The following is a 26012-nucleotide window of genomic DNA, read 5'->3' on the forward strand; positions in this document are numbered from 1 at the left end:
CACAAGAAATTCACGGGTGCTTACACTCACTGATACGAACTAAATGTATCAGATAATTGGCCTCATTTAATGGATTCGACTAATACAGATGTAGCCTAGATCGATGTTTTGTCTCAACGACGCTATGAGCATGCGCAATGTTTTAACTATATTTATTTCATCCCCTTCTTTACAATTATCACATGTAATTATGCACATGTCACTGAAGAATTCCCCTCTATTCTTATATTAACTATATCAACAAAGCCTTTTCTTTCCTCTTCTGACCCAATTGTCAATCACTGTCAAAATCAAGACCACAGGCACATCGTCAGTACCTCTTCCGAAAAAATGGAACCCCAATTCTGAATCGTATTTATTTCAGTATCTACTACCAGTCTTGGCACAAATGAGAGAAGCGATAATCCACAAGCAGCCGATTTCATTATGATGAACATAAAAGTATCATGTAAATGTATCGAATAAAAATATCAGAATCAAAAATATCAAGTGGAAGTATGAGGTACAATCGAGAATAAGTATCAACCTGGATCTGATACAGTAAAACTGACTATGATCTCGATTTTAAACTGCATTGCATGTCTTTCCTTTGCAACATGTATGCAGCAGTTCATTTCACTGCCATGTTAAACATTCCCAGTGCTTGTCTACAGTTACAGTTAAGAGCAGTATGTAAAAATAGTATATCTCAATGAGCAATTCACATTTCGACAAATAAATCCGTTTAGAGAGTTAATCTAAGCGAAAGTCAAAAATTATTTTTTTAAATATCACTTACAGATAGGGATTACAATATCGGACCAAAAGTTCAATACCGGTATTCGGTATTTTTTAGATCTTGATACCGGTTTTAATACTGGTCGTAGAAATTTTAGAAAAAGAAAGAAAACACAGGTGTTTCTTTGTTATATTTTCCAGTTTTATTACAGAATGTAAATATCACAAAAAATAATTTGTAACTTATAAATTGTAACAGTATATAAAGAATCACAAAAAAGTAAAGGAACATCTTATTTATTTAAATCACAAAAAAAAAGTGTAAATATCACTATTCAGTCTGTGATACTATTACAAATGTTTTGAAATGTGATCGTAAAAAGTATAATGCATCCATTGTACTGTCATTAAGCCTGAAAAGTAATTTTGTGTAAAAATGACCAGCTGTCGAAAACGCTCTTTCGGCATCTACGCTATCTGGTGGTACTTTAGCAATGCGCGATATACTTTTCTAAGTATTTACCTCTAAATCCCTCATCTTCAAATAAATCGATTTCTCGTCGGATGGTTTTGGATATAGCTGATTTCTGCATTGTATTTTGGTTTGTTTAATTTTTTTTTAAATTTATCGCTAGTTCTAATTTTTGTTCAAGAGATAATTCCTTTTCACTATCGACAATAATCATAATCTTCGATAACTGTATCGAATTCTTCTGAATGTGGATAGGTTTGTATGTAAAAATTTTAAGAAAATTTACTATAAACTTGATCAGATTTGAATTGCTTCGTCTCTTTTCTTCTTTTTTATTTGCATTTTTAAAATCATTATAATTAAATAAATACCGTAAGACATTCTGTATTACTAATTATCTGTAATGTTTACGTCTCATGAAACCGCGAGTCTTCATTGTTAAATGTAATCATCTCCTCCTTTCATCTTTCCTCTCACCCCTATTTTGTCGAATGAAACCCATCCTAACGCATGCGCAAAAGCGCGGAGGATTTTACAATCCGTTGTCAAACAGTATTTTTTCATTTCTCTTGATTGTACGATGCAACTTTGTATTCACAATCTAATTAATTTCGCCCGTTAGGGAGGCATAAAAACAAAACGTATGCTATTTTGCTATGTTGGCGATCCCTGAACATATAGTGGAGACAATTTTAAAAATTTCTACTAAATACCGGAAAAACGGTATTTAAATTTGTGAATACTGGCATTACAAAATTGTACAAATGGCTCAAAATATCGGTATTGCAATCCCTACTTACAGAGAACTATTATCACACCAGATTCAAAGAATAATCGCAATAAGAATTTCTAGAACAGTAGAGCAATTCTGGTATTCCCAACAAATAGGTAATAGGCATTCCTGGAAAGATTAATAAATGTTCAAATAAGCGATAAAACATTCTTATCACTTAAGTAGCAAAACAAATTTACAAAAACAAAAGATGGCCATATGGTGAGAGTGGATAATCAGCACTTTGACTTGTTAAAACTGAATTCTCTAAGCTCTGAGGTTTCAGTGAATTGATTATTAATGGAATAAATTATTTTGAAATTCAATATTTAGATGTAATACGATTCAAATCGTCTGGTAGTTATAAAAATGTTAGAACACAATTTTAATAATATTTTTAAAAGTAGAATTTTTTCTGTCAAAAGTATTTAGTCAGCATAAAAATTCTGATTGAGTGAAAATTATGAGCCGATAAAAATATTCTTATCAAATAATAGTTTTCTAAATAAATACAGAATAATTTTAATCTTTAATGATAATTTAGAAAAACTTTATTACAATATTTAGTATAGATTTTCTAATTGTAATATTTTATGTTTCTTTTGTTTCCTTTTGTTTATTAGCATGCTGTTAACATCTAATTTTTAAAGCATGTTTAATTTTTAACTTTTTAAAATATTTCCTTTGTAATCATTATAGAAAAATGTAACCAGTTTTTCCACAAAATCTCGGACGCATGGTACTTGTATTATAAAATCAATATTTACCGATTTATTGCTATTTAAATTCTGAAAATATTGAAATTTTCAATTGTCATTGGTAATACAGAGGTGTAAAAAATATCAAAAATCTGGAATATCAAGAGCCGAATGAAAATTCTACAGCAAAATTCCAATTTACAAGTATGAAAGGCATTAAGTAAAATATATTTAAAAATACACCACTGGAAATAAATGAAAATCAACCACATAACGGACTTATTAGAATTCAGTGAGAAAAACTACATGTAGCAGAAGCATTTAATAAATTCCATACATAATATCTTAGTGTACACACTTTATTGAACAATCTGATTGCATCCGCCAAATTTACTCTTAAAAACCAAGAAACTTTTCCCGTATATTTTGGCGCGAACATGCAGTTTTCCCAACTTCCATATTTTATAAAAATTCTCGCCAGCTCTTAATTTAGTATGCAATTAACACGTTGCGGCTGTAATTGGCGCATTAGCAAGACTCCCGCTGCTCGTATATTATGCCCCTGCTGTATAATAAGCTTCTGTTATTTCGACGCTGTATGTTTTCTGTTGGCGGCAGATTAACTTCCTCGCCAGCGTACTACTATCCCAATTACTTTGGGCATGTTCAGTTGGAGGAGGAAGCTCACAATTCGTACTGTAGAACAGGATATTTCTCTTGATTGGAATATATGAGCTAATTTTTTCTTATTAGAGGAAAAAAAAATTAAAAATCTCATTAATAAAAATAATTCAGTCAGTTATAAATTTTAAAAAGGATTTTGTGGCATATTTATTGGTAATCATTGGAAACTCAAATGATAATTCATAACATGTTTGTCATACTAACTCATCATTCGTTGTGTGACTTAGATGAAAAATTATATATATATGTAATATTTTCGAATCCTGTCGACTAAATAATATGTAACATATTTTTGGTTGAAACAGAGTGCAGGTTGAAGACATAGACGAGACGTTGTGTTTTTAATTCCATTTTATTCTCTCTCGGGAGGCAAACATGATTATTTACATGAAGGCGCAGCGTGAAACAAAAGCAGAAGGCAAAAAGGGACAACAAATGGTCACTAGTCTTATATAACATAGGATTTCTGGCTGGGCGCCAATTCAATACACGTGTGACCTTTGATACCTTTTCAACGGCAACCGAAGATATCACTTTCTCTTGATACGTAGTACTGATGGCGCATTATTTTTACAGAGGAATTAATGAAACCGAAAGTGGAATTGGATCGCGAAATAAGAGAATATTTTAGAATGAAGTTACGATGGGCTAAATTAAGATAAAATCTTGGAAATTAATTTGTATTAAATTGAAGAGTTTAAAATATATATAATATAATAATTATTTCATATCTGTCTTAATTCATTGAAATGAAATTTCTAAACATTTTTTTCTCTGATCATATTTTTTAAAAAAAGTACATTTTTCATTATTGCCTTCCAGTTTAATGGTCATTTACTTTCTTGTATAGGATTTATACACACAGAAAGTATTGTAATTGTTATTAAGTCGCCTCGAGATTTTCCTGAATTTCCACTTTTCAAACCTCCGTTAGTGCAAACAATTTTATGCCCCTTTTCTCGTATTTTCAAAATCCATCTCTGTTCTTAAGTGCTAAATGGTGTAGCTTTTACTGTCTTTGATTTGTTATATTACTTAAAAATCACGAATCTCAAACAATGCCGAGTCAACTCTCTTTTGGGGAAACTCTCGAGTCAAACGATTTAGAGCCAGAACTCGTTCAGTTTATCTTTTTCTGTTTGGGACATCAGTGATGAGAGCATGCTTTAAAGGTTTTTATCATGATCATCATTCATCAAAGAAACTTGAAAACCGTCTCAAACATGAAAATTTAGCTGGATTTCTAAGATCTGAATGAAAAATGCGATCCAACGGAAACTTTTTTTCTTGCATCATACAGATTGTCAGATTGTTTGCTTTAATTGTAGCTCAATAGCTAATTTCTAAGCTTTTAGAGATAGAGATGTTGTTCCTGTTGTAAAAAGGATATAAATTGAAAGAAAGAATTATGTTTTATATTGTTTGTATCAATGCATTTCTCGAAAAGATATAAAATGTCACTTTTTTATGCACTTTCAACCCACTTCTATCAGTCATATTTAGTGAAATATTCTTACCATTTTTAATATTTTAAGCAAAAAAAAAATCCATTAAACTGCAATTTAAACTGATCGTATTATGAAATGTTTACCATTGTGACTTTAGATTAATTTAGCATCTAAATTTGTGACCTCGAATGGAAATACTAAGTTATCGCTTACGCATTTGAAATGACGCATCGCAGTGTCTCTATGACCACCATTTAACAGATATATCTCAGTCATTTTTTGTCATAAAACATTGGCATTTTTTAATCGTATGTTTCAATCCTTTGCACTCGGAAAGATAGTTCGACGCATAATTATTCACTTAACCGTTTCTAGGGCCGTGGGAAGTAGGCTTCCCACCAAATTTATCAATCTTTGTGTGAAATTATGTAGGTTAGTATAAGTTCTGACACATTTTTTTTAGTAAGATAGAAATTTAGATGCTTCAGTTCTTTATCTCACACAAAATGATGTCTTGATTTGTTACTTAATTATTAATTAACCAAATTAATTAATTAATCTGATTATATTTATCTAATAAGCTAAATGAATCCCTTTTCTTATTCTAATTTCAAGCCTAAAAATATTTTAACATAATATGACTAGGAAAAAATGACCCTTTAAAGGGTTAATATATGGACCTGTTTATTACACTAAAAAAAAAATACAGGCAACTGTTTTAAGTTGAATTTCCCTAAAAAATCAATCTACTTCTTTTTACCATTCTATAAGTAGTATTAACAATTAAAATTAAATATAAATAAAATATCAAAATGATGTACCTCCTTGAATGGTGTTAGAGAGAAGACGTTTGAGTGTAAAGGGTTAAATACTCTTTTCGATTTCATGTTGGTTCAAATTACTTTTATTTTAATGACAGCCATTCATCCCGTTGTTGATGATGATGATGATGTCGTGTCCGCGTTACCACGGAAAGGGGTTGTAGTAGCTTCTGAGGGTAAAGACCCTTGAGCATCCGAGGGCAGAAGTCTGACTTCTAGCTCATGAAGCTCACACACATTCGCTTGCACAACCCCTTTTTACAGGGGGACACATTCACACACCTCACAGATAAAGAAGAACCATGCCCGAACCGGGATTCGAACCCGGGACGACCAGATCACGGGAAGACACACTACCCTTATGCCAGGACGCCGGCTATTCATCCCGTTACCACAGGAATAAGCCGTATAAACAGGGATTATTGTGACTGGCTGTTATGTTCGTTAACTATCAACTTTTGTATAAGAGGACAACGACTAACGAAAGTTGTATGATACCGTATTTGTATGATATCAATAATAATTTGTATGATACCGACAATTCCCTAAGAGAAAAGTCGGCAAATGTCACAAAACAAACAAAGAGAGAAATTTTTAAAATAATTAAAAGTTATCTGCCGCAACTTTGTGCTAGGCACATTTAATTGGAAAAAATATTGACCTCCGCTACCCAATCCAATCATTTTATTTTAAAACAAAGCACGTCTCTTAAATATATAGGCGTTTTAGTTCTAAAATATAAATCTATTCGATTGTGCTTTACTCCGGAGGAGGTAAGGGAAGGAGAGCTTAGGAAATTACCCTTCCATTTAAACAGCGGAAGACATCAAATGACAAAAAGTACATAAAAAACTTTAATCTCTATTCGGGGAAATTATATCGGGAAATAAAAGAAAGGACAGCAGGAGAAACAGATACAAAAACGTGAGTAGGGGGGTGTACGTGTTGTCTTTTTCGCTTGCACGAGCCCTGACAGGTTCCTTTAAAGTGGAAAGCCCTCTGCCAGAAGCCCCATCTTAGGCATTTCAAGCCCCGGTGCTTTTCTTGTCTTAAGGCGGGGGGTTATTGGGAATAATGGAATGCTTTGAGGGGTCGTTTGCGCCGCTCGAAATGTCACCGAGGGATTTTGTGCTCTTTAAAATGGGAAGGCATTACGCTTTGAGGGAGACCAGGGAAAACGAAACGTTTTGTCAAGCGGCTTTAATGTAATTTGGTAACTGAGATGTTTTAAAAAATCGTTTCGAGGAGCTGAAGATTTGATTGTATCTTGAAGAACTTGTTTGGAAACATGATTAGAGTATCCCCTCTCCTTTGTGATTTGGAAAATGGTTTGATATGTCACAGGCTTACAAAAAAATACATTCATGCTCAATTCGATTGCCGTACTTAACTATTCAGAAAAGATTTTCATGATGCCGAACTTATTAAAGTTTGGGAAATAACATACAAGCAATTCTAAATCAAATGATAAGTTTAAAATAAAAATAGATTAAGAGAGATGGGAATACATTGTTAGGAGTGCTTAAATTTGCCTTTTTTGATACATTTATATAATGTATCGCATTTTGTGTTTAGCTTCGTTCTAATTATAGTGAATCAAATTAAATATGAAGTATAGATTTCCCAACCCGAATCAGCTGATCACAAAAAGTGACTAGTATATATTTCAAGTTCAATGGGATTAATCGGTTGTTATTAATAACAAACGATTAATCATATCGATATAGAGTAATCGATCAAATTCTTTTGAGCCTTTTAAATTCAACATCCCGTATAGCCAGGGAAGTAAGTATAATAAAGTGACTCTACTGGATTTATAGAGACAGGTTGCAGCGCCCCCTAGCGGAAATGAAGAATTTACAAAAATAATTAAAAAAAAAAAACTAATGAAGATCGGCCAAAAAGTACAGCTAGGGAAAAAACGCAGGAAAAATTGCATATATTTCTGTAAAAATGGCGGAATATTTACAATTAAAATTGAGCTTTCTTTAACTTGCGTTCATTCTTAAGTTGAAAATTATACACTCAAATCCTCTCCCGCTCCTCTGCCCCCCCCCCCCTCCGAGTGCGTTTATTTTCTCATTTGCTTAATTTCACTTCGCCTCTGTTTAGCTCGGAAAAATTGTATGACAATACTGATTATTCTGCATGTATACATATAATCAATCGCATCGGACAGGGATCAACCGACTGGTAAAAGGATAGATATACTTTAAAAATTCCATTTTTTTCGAGTCCTCGAAGTCTAAAACATAGGAATTTATCAAAATCTCCAGTCAGAATTTTTTAAATAATTAGAGTACTTTTGTTAAAGAGAAAGTAAATATATATTCTCATTATGTCAAAGAACAAGATATGAAATTCATTAAATCACCTTTTGTAATTCTCAACTGTTTAAGCATATTGCTAGCATTTCTGATTCTCTGTTCTGGGCGATTCATTTTGAGAACCGTACCAATTGCACAAATGGACTTCGATTCAACAAATATGCGGTTCCGATTCTCTATTGCATTGCCCACACGCTCTCAGCGGAACGGAGTGTGTTTAAACAACGAATAACAGTTCGCATAAATGGGTTGTCGGCTTTTGTCCGTGCTCTTTTCAATAGGGTTTGCGTGAATTGCTGCTTTTTGTGACAAACTGACTGTGACAATATGCATTTTTATGATTAAAAGTTCTACGTATTTTTAGCTGCTTTTCAGTATCGCCGTTCAGAACGGGAACAACTCCGTATGGAAACTTTTGCTGACTTTTATTGGTGTCATAGATCTTTTTGTCCATTTTTTTTTGAAGGAAAAAATATAGGATCAATATTTTTCTCCACATTGAAACATATGTTGTTGATGTTGCATCGGGGACTTTTGAGGTCTTTAAATTCTTCAAATTCTTGCGAGATAAAATATTAATAAATTTCTCTTGTGTGCATTTTACTTTTGATGATAATATTAATATACTTAATACTTATCTTTCAAATTTCGTGAAAGGTAGAGAATATCTCATGAAATCGATTTCACATAGGAAAGTATATCCTCAAACTTCATCTGAATAGACATAATGGACAAGTGAAAGCACAAGGAACAGTCAAATTAAGTGGTAATGAATGTGATCTTTATTCCAACAAGTCAAAGTACATTCGTTACCAATAGGTGCTTTACTGTAAGTGCTCAAAATTGCTACCATTTACAGACACGGTATTCACAACACCGTTGCATCGACCACCGAATATTTTCAAAAATGCCTGCGGCATATCCACCGAGATATGTAGTATCAATATGATGGAGCTCCAGACCAAAGTACTCTTGTTGCGCGTGATTGCCTAAACCGAGCATTTGGAGCTCAATGGATCGGCAGAGATGGACCGATCGCTTGGCCACCCAGATCACCTGATTTATGGCCCATGGATTTCTTTTTGAGCTGGGCCATGAAAGATCATGTGTTCTAGATCCTCGTCAACAGTCAAAAGGACCTTGTTGCACGTATAGTGTCCGCCTCAGGCATTGTCCGTGATTGTCAGGAGCTTTTGAAAAAGTTCGGGGGTCAATGCAACAGCGTTGTGAATCCTGTGTTCATGTAAATGGTCGCAATTCTGAGTACCTACTGTGAACTTGTACTTTACCTTGTTGGAATAAAAGTCACATTTGTTGCCACTTAACTGTATTATTTCCTTGTGTTCACTTCACTTGTCCATTTTCTCCAAGCAGATGACGTTTGCGGACATACTTTCCTAAGTGAAGTCGGTTTCTTGGTGTATTTCCTTCCTCCCCAGAAAATTTGAAAGATAAGTTTTGAATCGCTCTGTGTATAAATTATAGCAAAATAATTTATATATTGTTAGTGATATATCATCATGTAAGATTTTTCTGAATTTTTTTTCCTTTGGATAACTGAAGCATTGAAAATTAAATTGTATCACTGCGCAAATTTCACTAAATTTACCTAGACATCATATTGAAACGGAAAAACATGATTTCTTTCGAAATTAATGGTATTAAAATGATTCGAGCTTGTTGCATATAAATACATTTTACTTAATACTAAAACGTTAGTAAAATGAAGGAAAACGAGTAATGCATTTCTTGTGTGCACAGCTTTCAAGATCATTAAGTCAATGGCAAAGGACGAGAAATTATTCCAGATTTCCTAAAAATACCCGATAGCATCTCTTGGAGTTCGACCGTTATGTATTCTGGATTTTTCATGTTCCCTAGAATTTCGTGAGGAACACCTCCTGCTGAATACACAATTGTAGATATCTTTCCAGCAAATTATATTTTTTGTTAAAGCTATTCAAAGTTCATTCACTCTTCAACAGCAACTTTTTGGTGAGACATCGTGTGTTCTTATGAATGTACACGTATCATTGTTTCGTTAGCAATTATTTTAATTGTTATTATGGAATATAAAACAATTTAATTCTTATCTAAGATTCCATGGTGTTACCAGACAGAACATCAATGGGTAACTGGATGTAAAGCATTTATATTTTCAAAACTATCGCACTTAATATGATTAGTGATACATGAAAATAAAGAACTATTTTAGATTTTATTCAATTATAAAAGTTCGACGTGTGAACTTTTTATGAAATGCTGAATATAGAATCTATAATCAAATTCGTTCCACGCATTTTGATGTTTTACTCTCTCAATGGTGCTTCATGCAGTATTGATGCGTTTCTTTAAGTTTCTTGATTGTTTTCAACTATGGAAACCTAGAACCAAAATCTTTGCTATAACTCTATAAAAAAAATCGTATTAGGTTAGATTCTGAGATATTGGAGGACATGTGAGGGAGAATAAGTCAATACTACCGGCCAGGGTTATAAAAGCTCATATATAAGGGGCATAACAACATCCAAATTCCAATAAGATGGGGGCTCTATCTCCTTAAGAGATAAAATTCATACTATCCTCGCCTAGTTGTGGAAATAGTTATATTTTCATCAAGTCCATATGATTGTCATTTGTTGAATGATGCTAAAAACAAAATTTAAGACGCTTTTCTTTATCTTCATGTATCAATATTTATATGTAATGATTTTGAAAATATAAAATTTTAAAATCCCATCATTCATTTATGGTAACCCTGCAACCATACAAATTGTACATTTCTGGCAAATTGGATTAAATCTGGAACGTTTTTCCAATCCCGGAAAAACAATCAAAATTCGATTGTGTTTCATTTAATCCATAACATCTAATCACTTTTTTTTATAGAATCATTCCTGATCTTTCTCGTGTAAAGATATAATATGGCTCTTTTCGTGTTAAGATTTGTGTTGGAGAAGTTTAAAATGCTTTTTGAGTTGCTTTCCAATTTTCCGATTGGGTTCAAAATTTATTGTAGATTTACAATTTGGTGTTAAGCTCACGATCCCAATTTCATTGATGAATCTTATTGCTCTTTGAGATCTTGTAAACGTTTATAGTCAAAATGGATGAACATTTGTCAGAAATGACCCAACATTTGATACAGATCTGAAGTTGTGATGATAAAATTGCATATAAAATTTAATTTATTATTTAGTTATTCCCTTCTTATGTTATATGGGAAATCAGGTAGATTATTGGATACTATATATATGCGATACTATATATGTGCGATTATAGAGAATGTTTATCTAAAATCTTTATACATAATCGTCTCCTGCCGTCTGTAAACTGGATAGAATTAAAAATATCCCCGTTCTTTTGGTACGGGTCATTATCGGATGCCAAATTCCAACTTTAATTTTTGCAGTTTAAGACAGATTTTTTTTTAAATATTTAAATGACTAATTTATCGATGTGCAAATAAATCTAAACTTATTTAAATAAATAGCAAGATCAATGTGTGAAGGTCTGCAATTTTTTACAATTTTATGTTTATGCTGATTTATTATATTCTCTTTTCACAGCCGAAATCGAAGGTTATTGTTAATAATTTCTTTCAGCATTTTTTAAAAATTTGCATTTGGCATTGTATTTTTTTCTGTCACTGGATTACAATTTGTTTCAATTACTTAATTTCGATTTGAGCGTTCGTGACCTTTGTAGTTAAAGAATTTCTAATACTATTATATATTTACTTCTAAAATGTACCACAAATAAATATATAATATTATTTCTTAAGTATTCTGCCATTGTTCACGATCTTTCTAATACAACTTTCATTAGACAATCTATGACAATCAGATCTTAAATAATGTCAAAAGAATAATAGTCCGTCTAGATAAGCATATCTTTTAGTTCGATAGAATTGTATACCACAATCCCTTTATCTAGCTTGCTGTGGTTTTTGAATATTCACCAAGCAGATAGTTTCAAATATTTCTTATAACTCGAGAAATTAATAAAATATGAAGATTCATCACAATCATGACGTCAGATTTTTTTTTACCATTATAATAATTTATTTTCATTTTATTCATTTCCATTATGTGTAGATATGGTAAAAAACGAAATCTAGAATGGTTTCAAAATTCTGATTTGAAGAAATGAATACTTTATCCAGTGATATTTACCCAAACTTCGAACATGATATTCCCGCTATGTTTTGAACGAAGGTTATTTGACCCCATTTAGAAACCAGTGGTTAAGAATTCCTTAACAAGCCCTTATCTTAAGTACCATTCCTCGGATTGAAAGAGACGATTTCTGCTGTTGATAAACACTACGACTGACTCATGGAAGCGTGCCTCTTATCGAGTTCGGGACATTCTACTGACCCGTGCCGCGATGAAAGATTTATCGCAGGCTCGGGCACTTTGAGAAGGGAGGGAGAGAGGGTGTGTGTGTGTGGACAAAATGCCTCAGCGATTCTGAAAGCGATGTTCGTCTTAAACACTCACGACTCCCGTAGAAGATGTCGACGGATAAATTTGAACGTCGCCGGTGGATTTGTCCTCTTGTGGAAGAATGACGGATGGCACGATTTCAGTTTGGTAGGCGATATATCATCTGCCAGTTTCGTTGGTGCTGTCGACTAGCACCAGATGAGAGATTTCGAATAACTTCTTAATTATTTCGTGCTGCTTGCAATTTTGTAGTCGTTATTTTGAAGATTATGCACATGATTCTTGTCACTGAATTGTCCAGCATCCATTCTTCTAGAGCATTTAAAGTTTTAGGATTTTAAACCACTTCATTCAAACGCGAACGGAAACCTTTTGGCAATCGAAGAAAATAAATTTAAAAAAAATATGATGCCGCAACTGACATCTTTTGAACTTATTATGCAGAAGCTATGAAAAGAAGCTTATCTACAAAATTTGATTTGTCAAATGGACTGTAAAGCGCATGTTGGCAATAATAAACAAGTATATTTATCAGAGTTTAGTTACATTACCGTCCCGCTATAAAGAAACATTATGACTATTTTGAGACGGACCTCATGCTTTTGAACCGCGGTCAGATGACCAGGATGGCATCTGAGCAGGCACCCTCTTCTCCAAGCTTCCACGCCACACTAGCGGGAGGACGTTTGGCCCCGATGGATTTAACGGGCACCAGGCCAGCTTACATGACTGTTCTTCGGTGGAATTCGGTCTCGAACCTGAAGCTCTCCGGCTCCGAAGCCGAGATTTTATCACCATGCCACCGCGGCCCACATTTATCAGTGTATACGTGAAAAAAAAGACCACCCCTCCTGATTATTTAACTTTTTTAACCCGTTTATCCATTTAAAAAACATGCTGTTTCTATTACAGATCAAATGACCCGTCGTCCTTATGAATTTCGGGTTTACGTATTTATACATTGCCCATCACTAAGTTATGAAATATTTGTTAAGCTTTATAATATTACAAGACAAACCTTAAATGAACGCTCAACATATTAACTTTAAATAAGACATTTTAACTGAACTAATAAATTAAGCCAACAAATTAAGGATCATATTTTATAAATATCAAACGTGGAGCAATTGACATGTGGTCTAGTCCAGAGTAACTAAAATCTCTTGATGTGCATTAATTCTGAAAGAAAGTTTTTTTTTTTTTTTTCAATATAAAATCTGTATTTGTTCAACAAAATGTGTTTTATTACATTGTAATATTCGGCGCGTCAATTCTCTTATGTGAAAGCAATTCCGAAAAAGCCTGCTGATTTTTTTTTTTTTTAATCTGCAATTTTATCGCAGTATTTTAATTTTGTTCTCGTAGCTAATTCTTACAATTTGGAAATAGACATATACTACTCCTCCAAAAAATTCTCTAAATTAAGTAATAATTTTTAAAGAATTTTATGTTGTTTCAGTGAGTCAAAAAAACACTCCTGAACAATATAGGTTTTTTTTTTTTTTTTTTTTGCAGTACCCCTGGTTTTATTTAATAATTTTTAATAAAACATTCTTGATGTTGCTACATTTTAATATTAAAAGCTCCACTCTTTTGTGACTAAAGCTGGACGAGTTATGAAGTTTTGAAAATAACTTCTTTAGATGGTATTAGATCATGTCAATAGTCTCATAGAGTAAGATCCGTCAATCACTGTGCGGTATTTGCTCGAGGGTGAGTGAATTGGTCTGAAATAATGCAATTCAAAGTTTTATAATTACTTTATAATAAAGAAATTCAGTTTTTCTCGCAGAAAAGTGAAATTTTTTTTAAAAAATTGTGTATTTAGAATATTTTACTAATAATTAATAGAGTTAGAAGACAAAAAAAAAAATTGAAAGTTTATCAGAATTATATTTCTGATAATCAGGAATGTTATCAGAAATATAATTCTCTGCATCCTTTACAGCATTTTTTTACGAATGAAAGTATGCGTCTAACTTTAACAAATTAGAAATTATTTATCTGACCGTGATAATAATAGTCACATTGTGTGAGCGGAAGAGGTTCTGAAATGTAACAATAGTTTTTTTTTTTTCTAGTAACATCACTTAATTATCACATATTGTCGTTAACGTGTTCCCCTTTAAAGATGAGCTTTTCGTCCGTGATTGCAAGTTAGACGTTTCTCCATTTCTTTTGCTGACGTCACTAAGTCAGTAATTGCCATAATATTTCTCGCCGGTTCCTGGCATAGGGGTTGCGCGTCTTCCCCGCGCGTCCCCTATGCCTACTATACCTATGCCTACTATGACCTAGGCGTCCCGGGTTCGAGTCCCGGTTTGGGCATGGTTGTTCTTCCGTTGTTCTATCTGCAAGATGTGTGAATGTGCCCTCCTATAAAAAGAGGTTGTGCAAGCGAATGAGTAATGCGTGAGTAGCAAAGTTGTACTCTTGGCCCTAGTTGGCGCTACTAAAAAAACAAGAGACGCTCCCCCACAGGCTGAAAATCGCTGTCTTCGTAACAGCGGGCTTGTCCATGTCAAGTGCCATAAGAAACAACAACATAATTTTACTTAATATTAAATAGCAGTTTTATTTCTCATATTATCACACCATCGGAAATGGTGTTTACCACTGTGAAACGCTGGAATAGCTCAAGTAAAAGTTGATCTTCTGAATGGAGGATGGCACAGTGAACATTTGTTAGCCATTTATTCTACAAATGCTTATCCTGTATAATAGCAGAACTACCGGATGGTTTGTAATCTCTTCTATAAAAATTCTTTCTTAGTCACAGAAATATAATCAGCTTATCTTTCCATCTTTATTTGTTCGGGATTTATTAACTTTTAAAGCTACTCCGGACTTTTGAATCACCCTGTAACTTATTCAACAGTTATCGGCACAGCTCGCAGCAGCCAGAGAAATTCACATAATTTGCGGACGAAAGACATAACGCGAGCCTTATTACCATCTAATAATAGAAGCCCTATTCAAAGGAAATTGAAATTCTAATTCAACTTTCTCCCGACTGAGCGCCCGCGAAATGGCCTGCCAAATATTGAATGACCAAACATTCTTAGCGAAATCCGTTTGAAGTCAATAAATTGTATTGACTGGGAAGTTCATCAGCAAGCTAATGGATTTCGTTTAGTTTTGGGAATTGATTATACTTTGAAATGGCGCTGAATGTGAATTCATTCTTCTGGTTAGGAGACGCGATGAATTTAAGGTTTCGTTATTTCTGTTTAAAATCGTAATTTAGTTAGAGGTACAACGTCGCCGCTTTATTTAAGTGGGAGTGTGATTATAGAATTACGGAGAATATTTTCCATTGGAGATGTGAAATTTGCAGCATGGAAATTTTAGTCCGAAATAGAAACATTCTCCAACAAATGTGTTGGTGAAATTTTATCAATAACAAGCAGCCTACGGCGATCACCGATGTTAATAACATTAATTTAGTAATGTCTTCAAATAAACATAGAGCCTTCATGTCTTAAATAAACATGTCTTCAAATAAGCTTCGGGCCTTCTGACCGTCAGCTATGTAAACAAAATGAGGAAATGAATTGACGAGATTGATCCAGTCTTTGAGATTGTGGAATCTTCTGGATTTTTTTTCCCATGAAATTTGCCGAAACTGGTCTGGTTAGGAGCAGGCAAGTACTGATAGTATATTTGTGTATCACTTTATGCATGAAATAAAAAAAGTGGCGAAATCGATTATGTATGTGGATGTGGATGGAAAACTCTTGTCTGTTCTTCGTAGAGATTGTATAAGATATATCTTCTGCATTCTTTGGGAATGTATCTCGGAAGTGGAGGACAGGCGATTGTAGATGACTTGGCGAAATCGGACTGGTGGTTTGAACTGGGGGACTCTTTCATGATTTATTTCCATAGACAAAACATACAATGAAATAGTGTTTATGAAATTTCATTCATATTTGTGTTAGACGCAGACAAGTAAGTATTAATAACTTATAATATGAAATAAAAATTGATGAAATTGGACCAGAAGTTGTGGCTAGAAAACTGGGTTGTTTTTTTAGGCTGGGGGTGGAGTCCAAATTTTTTAAAAATTGCACCATTTTTCATATATGAACAGATTATTTTTTAATTAGATACTGGTGTTTTGAAAGAAAGTGGTCTCCCTAAATTCTGTAATTCTATTGGATTCCATTTAAATCAATGTCATGGATTTTAAGAGAGACGGTATAAAAAATTGAAATTTGTGTAGAAAACCTCAGTAAATAAAAACATTTTCAGTTATTAAAATTTCTATTTGACACTCATTAATTCTTTACACAGTAATTTTTTACGAAAACATATCGATAAACTTGTAGAATATGTTAAATATCGAACTAAATCTGTTTCACGAAAGAGCATACAGATGGTAATGCTACGTTTATGCTGGCAATTCAAAAAGAATGCAAAAATAGATTAAATGATTATTATTTGATAATATAAATTTTAAAAATGGGGCTTACAAAGATTTGTTTAGCAGATTGTGTTTGAGATTACGGATAGTGCTAGAAATGCACGAATGCTTAATCAAAATACGCTTAAACTGCAAAATATCCAATGTCCATTAGACTTTGTTTGAAACACTTCACAGTAAGAGATGGTTTTTATCGAAATATTACATGCAGTAATACCTTGAATTATATTTTCTCAATTTAAGCAAAATTGAAATTACGAGATCCTTTACAATTTACATGCTTTTCGTCGATCCTGATCGCTTGCATTTAGACAAAACAACTGCCTCTAGCCGCGCAGATCAAATTCCAACCAAGTTGTTTCTATGCAAAAATGATTAATGGTTAGGTTTAATATATCAAAACTAATGTTTTTTCAAAATTATGTGTATTTCTTAAGGAAGGAGCAATGATGGTAATAATGTATATGTAATGATATTTTAAACTCTTAATTTAATCCAAATTAATTTCCAAGATTTTATCTTAATTTAGCCCATCGTAACTTCATTCTAAAATATTCTCATATTTCGTAATCTAATTCCACTTTCGGCTTAATTAATTCCTCTGTAAAAATAATGCGCCATCAGTACTATGTATCAAGAGAAAGTGATATCTTCGGTTGCCCTTGAAAAGGTGTCAAAAGTCAACACGTGTTTTGAATCGGCACCTGGCCAGAAATCCTATGTTATATAAGACTAGTGATCATTTGTTCGTCCCTTTTTGCCTTCTGCTTTTGTGCCACCTGCGCCTTCTTATAAATAATCATGTTTGCCTCTCGAGAGAGAATAAAACTGAATTAAAAATACCAAGTCTCTTCACTGCTTCGAATCTGCATTCTACTTAAACCAAAAATATGTTACATATTATTTAGTCGACAGGATTTGAAATCCATTACATATATATTGTATAACTCGGAAACGGTTCCAACGATTTGGATCAAATTTTATATTTAGATAAGGTTTGCTTTTTAAGTTTATTTATATAGATGCCTTTCCTGAAAAAACTGTATTTTACTCACAAAAAATATTAACTATTAGAGCCTTTTTCTATCATGCTGACAATGTCATATAGCGCTACCTAGTAAATTTTTGTGGTACTTTCTTTGTCGCCATAGGATAACCTACTGATACCTCAAAATTTTGTGACATGGCGCTATATGGCACTATCCGAATGCGAATTACGATCTGCTCACGTCCAGTAGCAACATTGCTATTATTATGTTAACCAGTGAACTTGTAATACAAGTAACATTACCGAATTTGGGTATTAAATCAGTGATGGATATACTTCTTCTTTGGCTAGACCAAGGAACTCATACGATTTACTTAAAATGTGTATTTGTAGCCAACCTGTACACTTTACAATGCCTAGGAAACCATTGGGGAAAACATTTAAGGCCTTAAACATTTAAATTAAGGCTCATCTCAAGAAAATACATTTTGTCCAAAAAAATACACATTTTCAAATAAAAAACTGCTGAGCAAATTTTTTTCTCTCGGGTACTTTATTGTCAAATGGCTACATCAGAATATCTTTTAATGATGTTGTAGAATTAATATCAAACTTATGGAAGATATGCTCCTGTAATTTCTAAGATCAATTCTGACCATAATGCTTCGAATGAAAGAAGTCGGCAAACGGCCATCGCAACTGCAATCGATACGTCAAAACTCCTCCCTCCCCGAACAAAAGTACTTTCTGTCTCCATGAGAAATTAATAAACAGCACGTATCCCCCACAAAATACATTAGATCTACCTCACGCAGCATCCCTGAACGTGGAACAACCCCCGCCGGACTTCTGCCGCTGTCGATAAAAATAGGCCGACCCCGTTTCTGGCATAACAACGGGTTATATAATTACGGTATTGTAATCAAAATACCTTTTTTTTTTTTTTTACCTCGTAGTGGACGGCCCTAATTTCATTCATTGAGGTCCGATGGGAGAAGAAATTCATTTTCTTTCGATGGAAGGTTTTTTTTTTATTTTTATATTAATTTTCTTTATTAAATCGAATAGGTCGAGTCGTGGGCATCCCCTTTTATGGAGCATTCTTTTTGTGTGTTCTACGCATTAGCGGTAACAACCGTTGTTTCATATTTCAAGAAAAAGCTCTTTTTTCTCTCCTTTGGTTGTTTGGTTTAATAATTTCGTTTTACAAACTTTTTAAGCAAATAAATGGACCTAAAGTGAACACATACGGCTTTAAGGTGAGGGTCTTTTAAATTTTCAACAGTTATTTGTCTTATTAATATATCATATAAAATACTGCTCTTCCAATCCTATTTTGCAATTAAAAGCAGGATATAATGAAAGAATGGAGTGATCAATATAGTAAAATAGATCTGCTATATTTGTCATTACATCTAACAAAATGATTAGTGATCGGAATTATTGGTATTATGAGCAGTAGAGAGAATTGGAGCCGAATTGAATCTTCCAAAAGGTACTCTTAAGTAATACAATTGCAGGGGTCCCTTATATATGTAATATATTTTTGTTTACAGCAGAAGGCAGATTTGAAGACATAGACGAGACGATGTATTTTTAATTTCGTTTTATTCTCTCTTTAATATCCATCTCGAGAAAGCAATTTATTTACAAGCAGACGCAGCGCGACACAAAAGCAGAAGTAAGAAAGAAGCGCGAAACAAATGATCACTAGTCTTATATAACATAGGATTTCCGACCACACGCCAATTCAATACACTTGGTGACCTTTGACACCTTTTCAAGGGCACCGAAGGGATCACTTTCATTTGATACGTAGTATTGATGGCGCATTATTTTTACAAAGAAATTAATTAAACCGAAATTGGAATTGGATCATGAAATAAGAGAATATTTTAGAATGAAGTTACGATGGGCTAAATTGAGATAAAGTTTTGAAAATTAATTTGGATTAAATTAAGAGTTTAAAATATCATTACATATATATATATATAATGATATCTCTTAATTTAATTTAAATCCTAACTAATTTTCTAATATTTATCTTAAATAACCTTCCATGTAGTCTGTAAAGGGAGAATTCAATGAATCACCATGAATATAAAATAATAAAAATTTCAGACTTCAGCTCATTAACATTTGATATTTATTCCTACTTAGATTTATTGGCATATTGATAAGTCGATCAATTAAAATATTAAAAAAAAAACTATCTCATTTACTAGATGGCAAAGCAGAAATTAGATTTTATTTAAATTAGATTACTGAAAATTTTTTTAAAATTCTGCTCATTGTTACAGATGGTAGTAGATTATTTATGCTGATAATTTCATATTTGTGACTAAAATTGTTTTATAAAGAACTTCTCACTCTCACCCTAAACTGCTAGTATATTGACATTTTGTGCATTTGTCTGTTCTTGATGATATACATTATTTTCGGAACTTGAATATTAATTAATCGATTAGTTTAATTAACTTTTGATTTCATGCAAGTGCTGCTACCTGGTAGTGAATTGGAGAAATAATTCAACTTAAAGTTCTGTAATATTTAAAATCGATTATAAAAAAAAGATTAACGATTGTAAGACATAACATTTATAATAACTGATTATAAATTAAAGTCTGAAAATAATCAAAACGAAAAATTCGAATAAAAAATTAAGAATAAAACTGTTTTTGAAAAGTTTCTCCATTAAATTTATCTCACTGCATCGGGAAACCATAAAATTCTATCGTTTTATTCAATATTTATTTTGTGAAAAACATTCGCAAAAGCCTTTTGAATGCGTGGATTTCTTTAAAATATTTTTTTTAAACCATACATCTAAGAGTTCCCCACAGACAAATTTCACACCCTTCCAACATTTCAGTTAAATATACATTTCTCAACGAGTGCCATCTTTTGAATTTGAAGGCTTTCTTTTTTTCCCCTTCTTGAACAACTTCCTTCCTTCCGAATATTTAAATAACCGAAAACTTTCTGGTGGCGTATTTATGGCGGCAAAGTATGGGGTAGATGGGGAGGGTGACAAAGTAAATATTTTATGCATAGGATGTAAATTTCCAGTGCTCTCTTGGCGAAATTTTTTATATCCCGTTATGTTTTCAACGGCTTCTTTTTATGTTTTGGAAACTTCTTTAAGATTGAATGCCTTTTTGGGAGCAAAACTTGTTCTTATTTAAATTGCTGGAAAGAATTTGTAAAAAGAATGAGAAAATACATTCCATCATTGCGGAAGCAACATTGGGGTTTTGAATTTGCTTGCTTTTCCTCATTTTTTTTTTCAATAACCTTGTTTCTGGGATTGAAAAGGGATTTTTCCTTAATCCAGAGTTGCTCTTTTTTATTTTCTTTGTTCCTCAGAGTATTGTGGTATTTCTTTGTTTTCGATTCCATTTATCAAAGTTGTCAGCTTTATTCCCCACCCCACCCCCAGATGTCTTTGAAATCGTGTAATTCATTAAACATTCTAAGAAATGGTCGAGGATCTGGTTGTTAAGGGATGATGAAGCACTTTCTCTCTTTAAGTTTCTCGGAAATACCTGTCTTCAGAGTTGATTATCTGTGCATCATTTTTCTTCTTCGATAAAAAAATATCCATAAACTTTTCTTCTTAAAAAGAGTGGTTTGGTTTAGTTATATTAACGTCCCGTTTGAAGCAATACTTGGGCTATTTTGGGACGGACTTTGTAATTTTGAACCGCGGTCAGATGACGAGGACGACACCTGAGCTGGCACCCCCCTCTCCACACCACACCAGCGGGAGGACGTTTGGTCAGAACGGATTTAATGTGCAACAGACCCCCTTACACGACGGTTCTTCGGTGGAGTCGGGTCTCGAACCTGAAACCCTCCGGTTCCGAAGCTGAGACTTTACCACCAGGCCACCGTGACCCCTTAAAAAGAGTGAAAACTGCATATATTTTTAACTTAGACTTGTAGAATGAAATTCTAAAATTGGAATATTAAAATGGAATTCATTTCCATTTTTACCTTACTGGAATCAAAGTTCAACTACACAAATTACTGCTACAATTAAGTTTAATATATTTAATTACTAATTAGCTTCTGGATTAATAGAACCTAGCTCTGACGAGTTGAAAGTTGTGACGTAAGAATTGCTTAACATCAAGCTAGTCTATTTTTAAAAATCGGGAGACGTTTTAGAGAAGTAGGATGAGATTAGAAGACAGAGCATGCCAGATCCGATCACGTTTCGTTCCTTCATGATTCGTGATTAAAGATAGATGAGTAATGAAAAGCAGGGGGGGGGATGCTCAGAGCTCAACACATTCATGTCACTGTTTTGTAAAATTATCTCTGGTCCGCACACTATTATATACCTGTCTCCCTTTTTCAAGAATCGAAGTCGCCTATCTATCTGAGTCGAAAGTCAGTCGCCTGCTCCTTAAATTCATGCTGTATTAAATCGGTTGTATCTGAATTATAGCTATAGTTTTGGTATGAAAAAAAATTGACTCTATCGTCACATACGGCATTCATTGTTCGTAAAGCTGTAAACATTGTTCATATGTGTCTAATTTGGATCACATTATTGACATCTCGAGTCCGAAAGCTCATTTCTCAATATTTTTTCCTTCGACTTATTGTCAGTTTTACATTACTCCTAGATCACATGGGTAGTGCTTAATTTACACTGTTTAATGCTTAGTATCACAATCAAGTGCTGGTGCACACTTCCGATTTATATGTGAAGTCAGCCATCTAACTCTCCGACCCGCCACAAAGGCACACGGATTTAAACCATAAAAACTGAATGACCCGACCGCCGCAGCAGAAACATTGGCGGGAACTGTGGTTGAGTCCTAAGGGCCGTCACCGGCCACGGTACAACCCTCCCCGAAGGAGGTACGTCCCGTCATCGATGTGAGGAGTCAGATCCCCCACCTATTAGTGTACCCCCTCAGGGGTGGCGAGATCCAACCACCATGCCGGAAGCATCTCATCCTCATTTCGAGGTGCCCCCCCTGGGGTTCGATTTATAGGGGAAGTCATTTGTTGGAGAAACGAGTAGCAACTGAAAGTTTTCATTGCAGTTAAATATTGCTCTCATATCCCCCACGAGGCAAAAGTATACAAATCATTAATGACATTTTTTGTTCACCATTTTTTTTCTGTGTTCAATACGAGTTTTAAAAATGTGTGCACTTCCCAATTTTTATAGATGCACTTTAAGCCGATAATTACTTCTGCTATATTTGACTAATCATTGATTTGATCGTTTGTCACTAATGATTTGCTCGATACAAATCGCGTGTGCACCATACCGATGATGATGAATTTCATCATTATTATTTGAAAGCAGACTGACTAACAGCCTTTATCTGATGACTGGGAATCCATAAATATAGCAGACGCCGCTCTTCTTTACGGAATCTTTATCATCACTGTTTTCTTTCGCTTTCCGTGGAGAAATCACACCTGCTTCCTTTTTAGATGGTATGGCTTTTCCTATAGGAAGTACAAAGAGTCGTTCCTTCGAAGGAATATTTCATCTTCTTTCTGCTTATATTATTATTCTGTGTAGAACAATATGAACAGTAGATAAAAATATTTTCCTCGTATCCGTCAGTGATCATGTCCATATGTCAAATCATCCAGGTAACTTTTAAGAAAATATGACAGCCTCTACGTAAAATCTTTGCTTCACGATCAAAATAGCAGATTCGGAACCTGATGTAATAGAAGATACATCTTGTACATGGCCTGATTTTTATTTAATCTGCTTTCGACCATTCACAGTTTTTTGCGATATGAACATTTGAAAAGATGAATTGCCTGCGCAGCTGCCATCCTCTTCGTCTGATCTTACCAAAATGGCGATTATCACTATATTGGTCTCATATAACTTCTAAACCAGACATTTATACATCTAAATGAAGCGTTCGAAATTTTGTTTTCGAATACCAATGTAGTTCTTTTAAAAGTTAATGTAATTTAATGAAGAGCAAATATATGGAATTAATCTGATTTCTGCAGAAAAATTGATACCCAATTTATTTACTTATTGCCGTTGGTTTTTATTTGTTAAAAACAATTATGCTATGTTTTGAAAACTCGGGATTATCATTTTTTTTCTTTGTCATCACTAAAAAAGAAAAAGGGAAATGAAAGCAGCTTGTTTCTACAGACATGCGAAATCTTTTTGAATGTAAAAATTCTTTTCTTTGTAGTTTAAGGCTTTATACTTTAAGAAATTAAAAAAATTCTCCATATGTAACTAAAGAAAAATGATAATGAAGATAAATTATTAAACATCTGGCCAGTTAACCTTGATATTTTGACCTTGGGAACTAAAATATTCTTTAATGACGGAAATTTTGATGAAGAGATGCGAAAGTGTTTTCCCCTTCATCAAATTCTTTGAAAGATATACTAGTTCCATTCTAATATCCTTGAAGTTATTATTCCTCTTTTATTAACACTTAACATACCAGCCACAATTTGAATGAATAGGATATTGTAGTAAAATCATCTGCCGGTTGATTATAGGTGAGACACATTAGCTTAAAGAGGGGAGCATAATCCTCATTCAGCAATTTTATCAGCCTTGAAATTAAAGCAAAAAAATTGTACTGATACAGCATCTTTAACCGAATAGAAAGAGTAGATAAGCTTAGCAAAGAAAATAACTTCATCATAAGTTTCCCGCCTAATTATAATAGCTTTTTCGAAGCAAATGCCTTTTTAGTGTGAAATGAAAAATTTCTATCTTTCTTTTCAGGTACAGCACTTTTACAGTTAGTAGATGTTCAAAAGGAAATTCAAGCCCAGCAACTAAACATTGTAGGTTTGTGTACATTCCTCTAAGTGAATAAATTATACTTGTTTTAATTAAAAATATTTTTTTAGTATTTGATTTTAGTAAATTTGAATTCTGTTTCATTTTGATATTTATATCGCAATAAATTACATTATTATCTAATGCTTGAGAAATTATATTTCATTTCAGCTAAAAGCCTTTTACGTTGATCTTCTGGTGCCATTAGAAACCAACATAGACAAAGATACCAAAATTGTTGCTGTAAGTCTTGGAAATTGCACTTTTTTAAATATGTAATCATATTGATATGAGCAGTTGTTAATTCTAATTTCTCTTTTTAAAATTATCCTTATTTTGCTTGGATAATTCCTTTCACGCCTAAAATTCGATTGTGCCTGTGAACTGAAAAACTTCTTCTTGAAAATCTCTTACTCTGTGCTGGAAAAAGAATCGTCTGTGATTTAAAAAAAAAAGTGGATTGATAACAAAATAAAAGAAATAACAGAAAAAATCGTCTGTGATTTTTAAAAAAAAGTGGATTGATAACAAAATAAAAGAAATAACAGAAAAAAATCGTCTGTGATTTAAAAAAAAGTGGATTGATAACAAAATAAAAGAAATAACAAAAAATCGTCTGTGATTAAAAAAAAAAAGTGAATTTATAACGAAATAACAGAAAAAATCGTCTGTGATTTAAAAAAAGGGTGAATTTATAACGAAATAACAGAAAAAATCGTCTGTGATTAAAAAAAAAAAAAGGTGGATTTATAACAAAATAAAAGAAATAACAGAAAAAAATTTATATGCAAAATAAAACAATAGTTGAGCGCACGTACATTAGTATTTCACAATTTGCGTTAAACATTCGAGGGACGAATTTTTTCTCCGAACTGATGGGTCATAAAAAAATTGAATAGAGAACAAAATGAATTTACTAATAAAATATAAGTATGAATATAATAACTTTTTAGCTTAACAGCTGCAATTTGAAGCTACGCAGAATCAAAATTGAATCCAAAATTATCTTTCAGTCTCATTACTGCTTGCAGAAAGAAATGTAGACACGAATATGTTTGTATGTTTATAAAAAAGTGAGAAATCGATTTCTTGTCAAAATTTTATCGGAAATTTCTAAATTTCATCTATTAGTTCATTACATTTCATTACGATTATTGCATATGATTGTAATTATAGTAAGCCATAATACGAATTTTAATTTATTTGCGATCTTGATCAGAAATAACTTTTCAGATCTTCACTAGACGTCGCTATAAATGAGTGCAAAGAGAGAAGGTACCAAAAGAAATTGTTTGCCATCACTTCCACTCTTATTAAAAATGTTCTCAAGACTATTAAGCTTAAACTGAAAATCGTGTTTTTGTTGTTAAAAATTGTTGTTTATGTAATGAGAAAGTAACAATTTT

General features: G+C 33.0%; 1 protein-coding gene across 1 annotated transcript in view; it reads left to right on the top strand.

Moving 5' to 3' along the window:
• The window catches only part of LOC129966697 (brain-specific angiogenesis inhibitor 1-associated protein 2-like), a 163813-nt gene that overhangs the window by 106207 nt on the left and 31594 nt on the right, over positions 1–26012 (top strand). Inside the window, exons 4-5 of the mRNA XM_056081216.1 lie at positions 24550–24611; positions 24778–24849. Coding sequence (XP_055937191.1) covers positions 24550–24611; positions 24778–24849 — 134 coding nt within the window. The remainder of the gene's footprint in view (positions 1–24549; positions 24612–24777; positions 24850–26012) is intronic.

The sequence above is a fragment of the Argiope bruennichi genome, chromosome 4, assembly GCF_947563725.1.
Source record: "Argiope bruennichi chromosome 4, qqArgBrue1.1, whole genome shotgun sequence".
Classification (NCBI taxonomy): domain Eukaryota; kingdom Metazoa; phylum Arthropoda; class Arachnida; order Araneae; family Araneidae; genus Argiope; species Argiope bruennichi.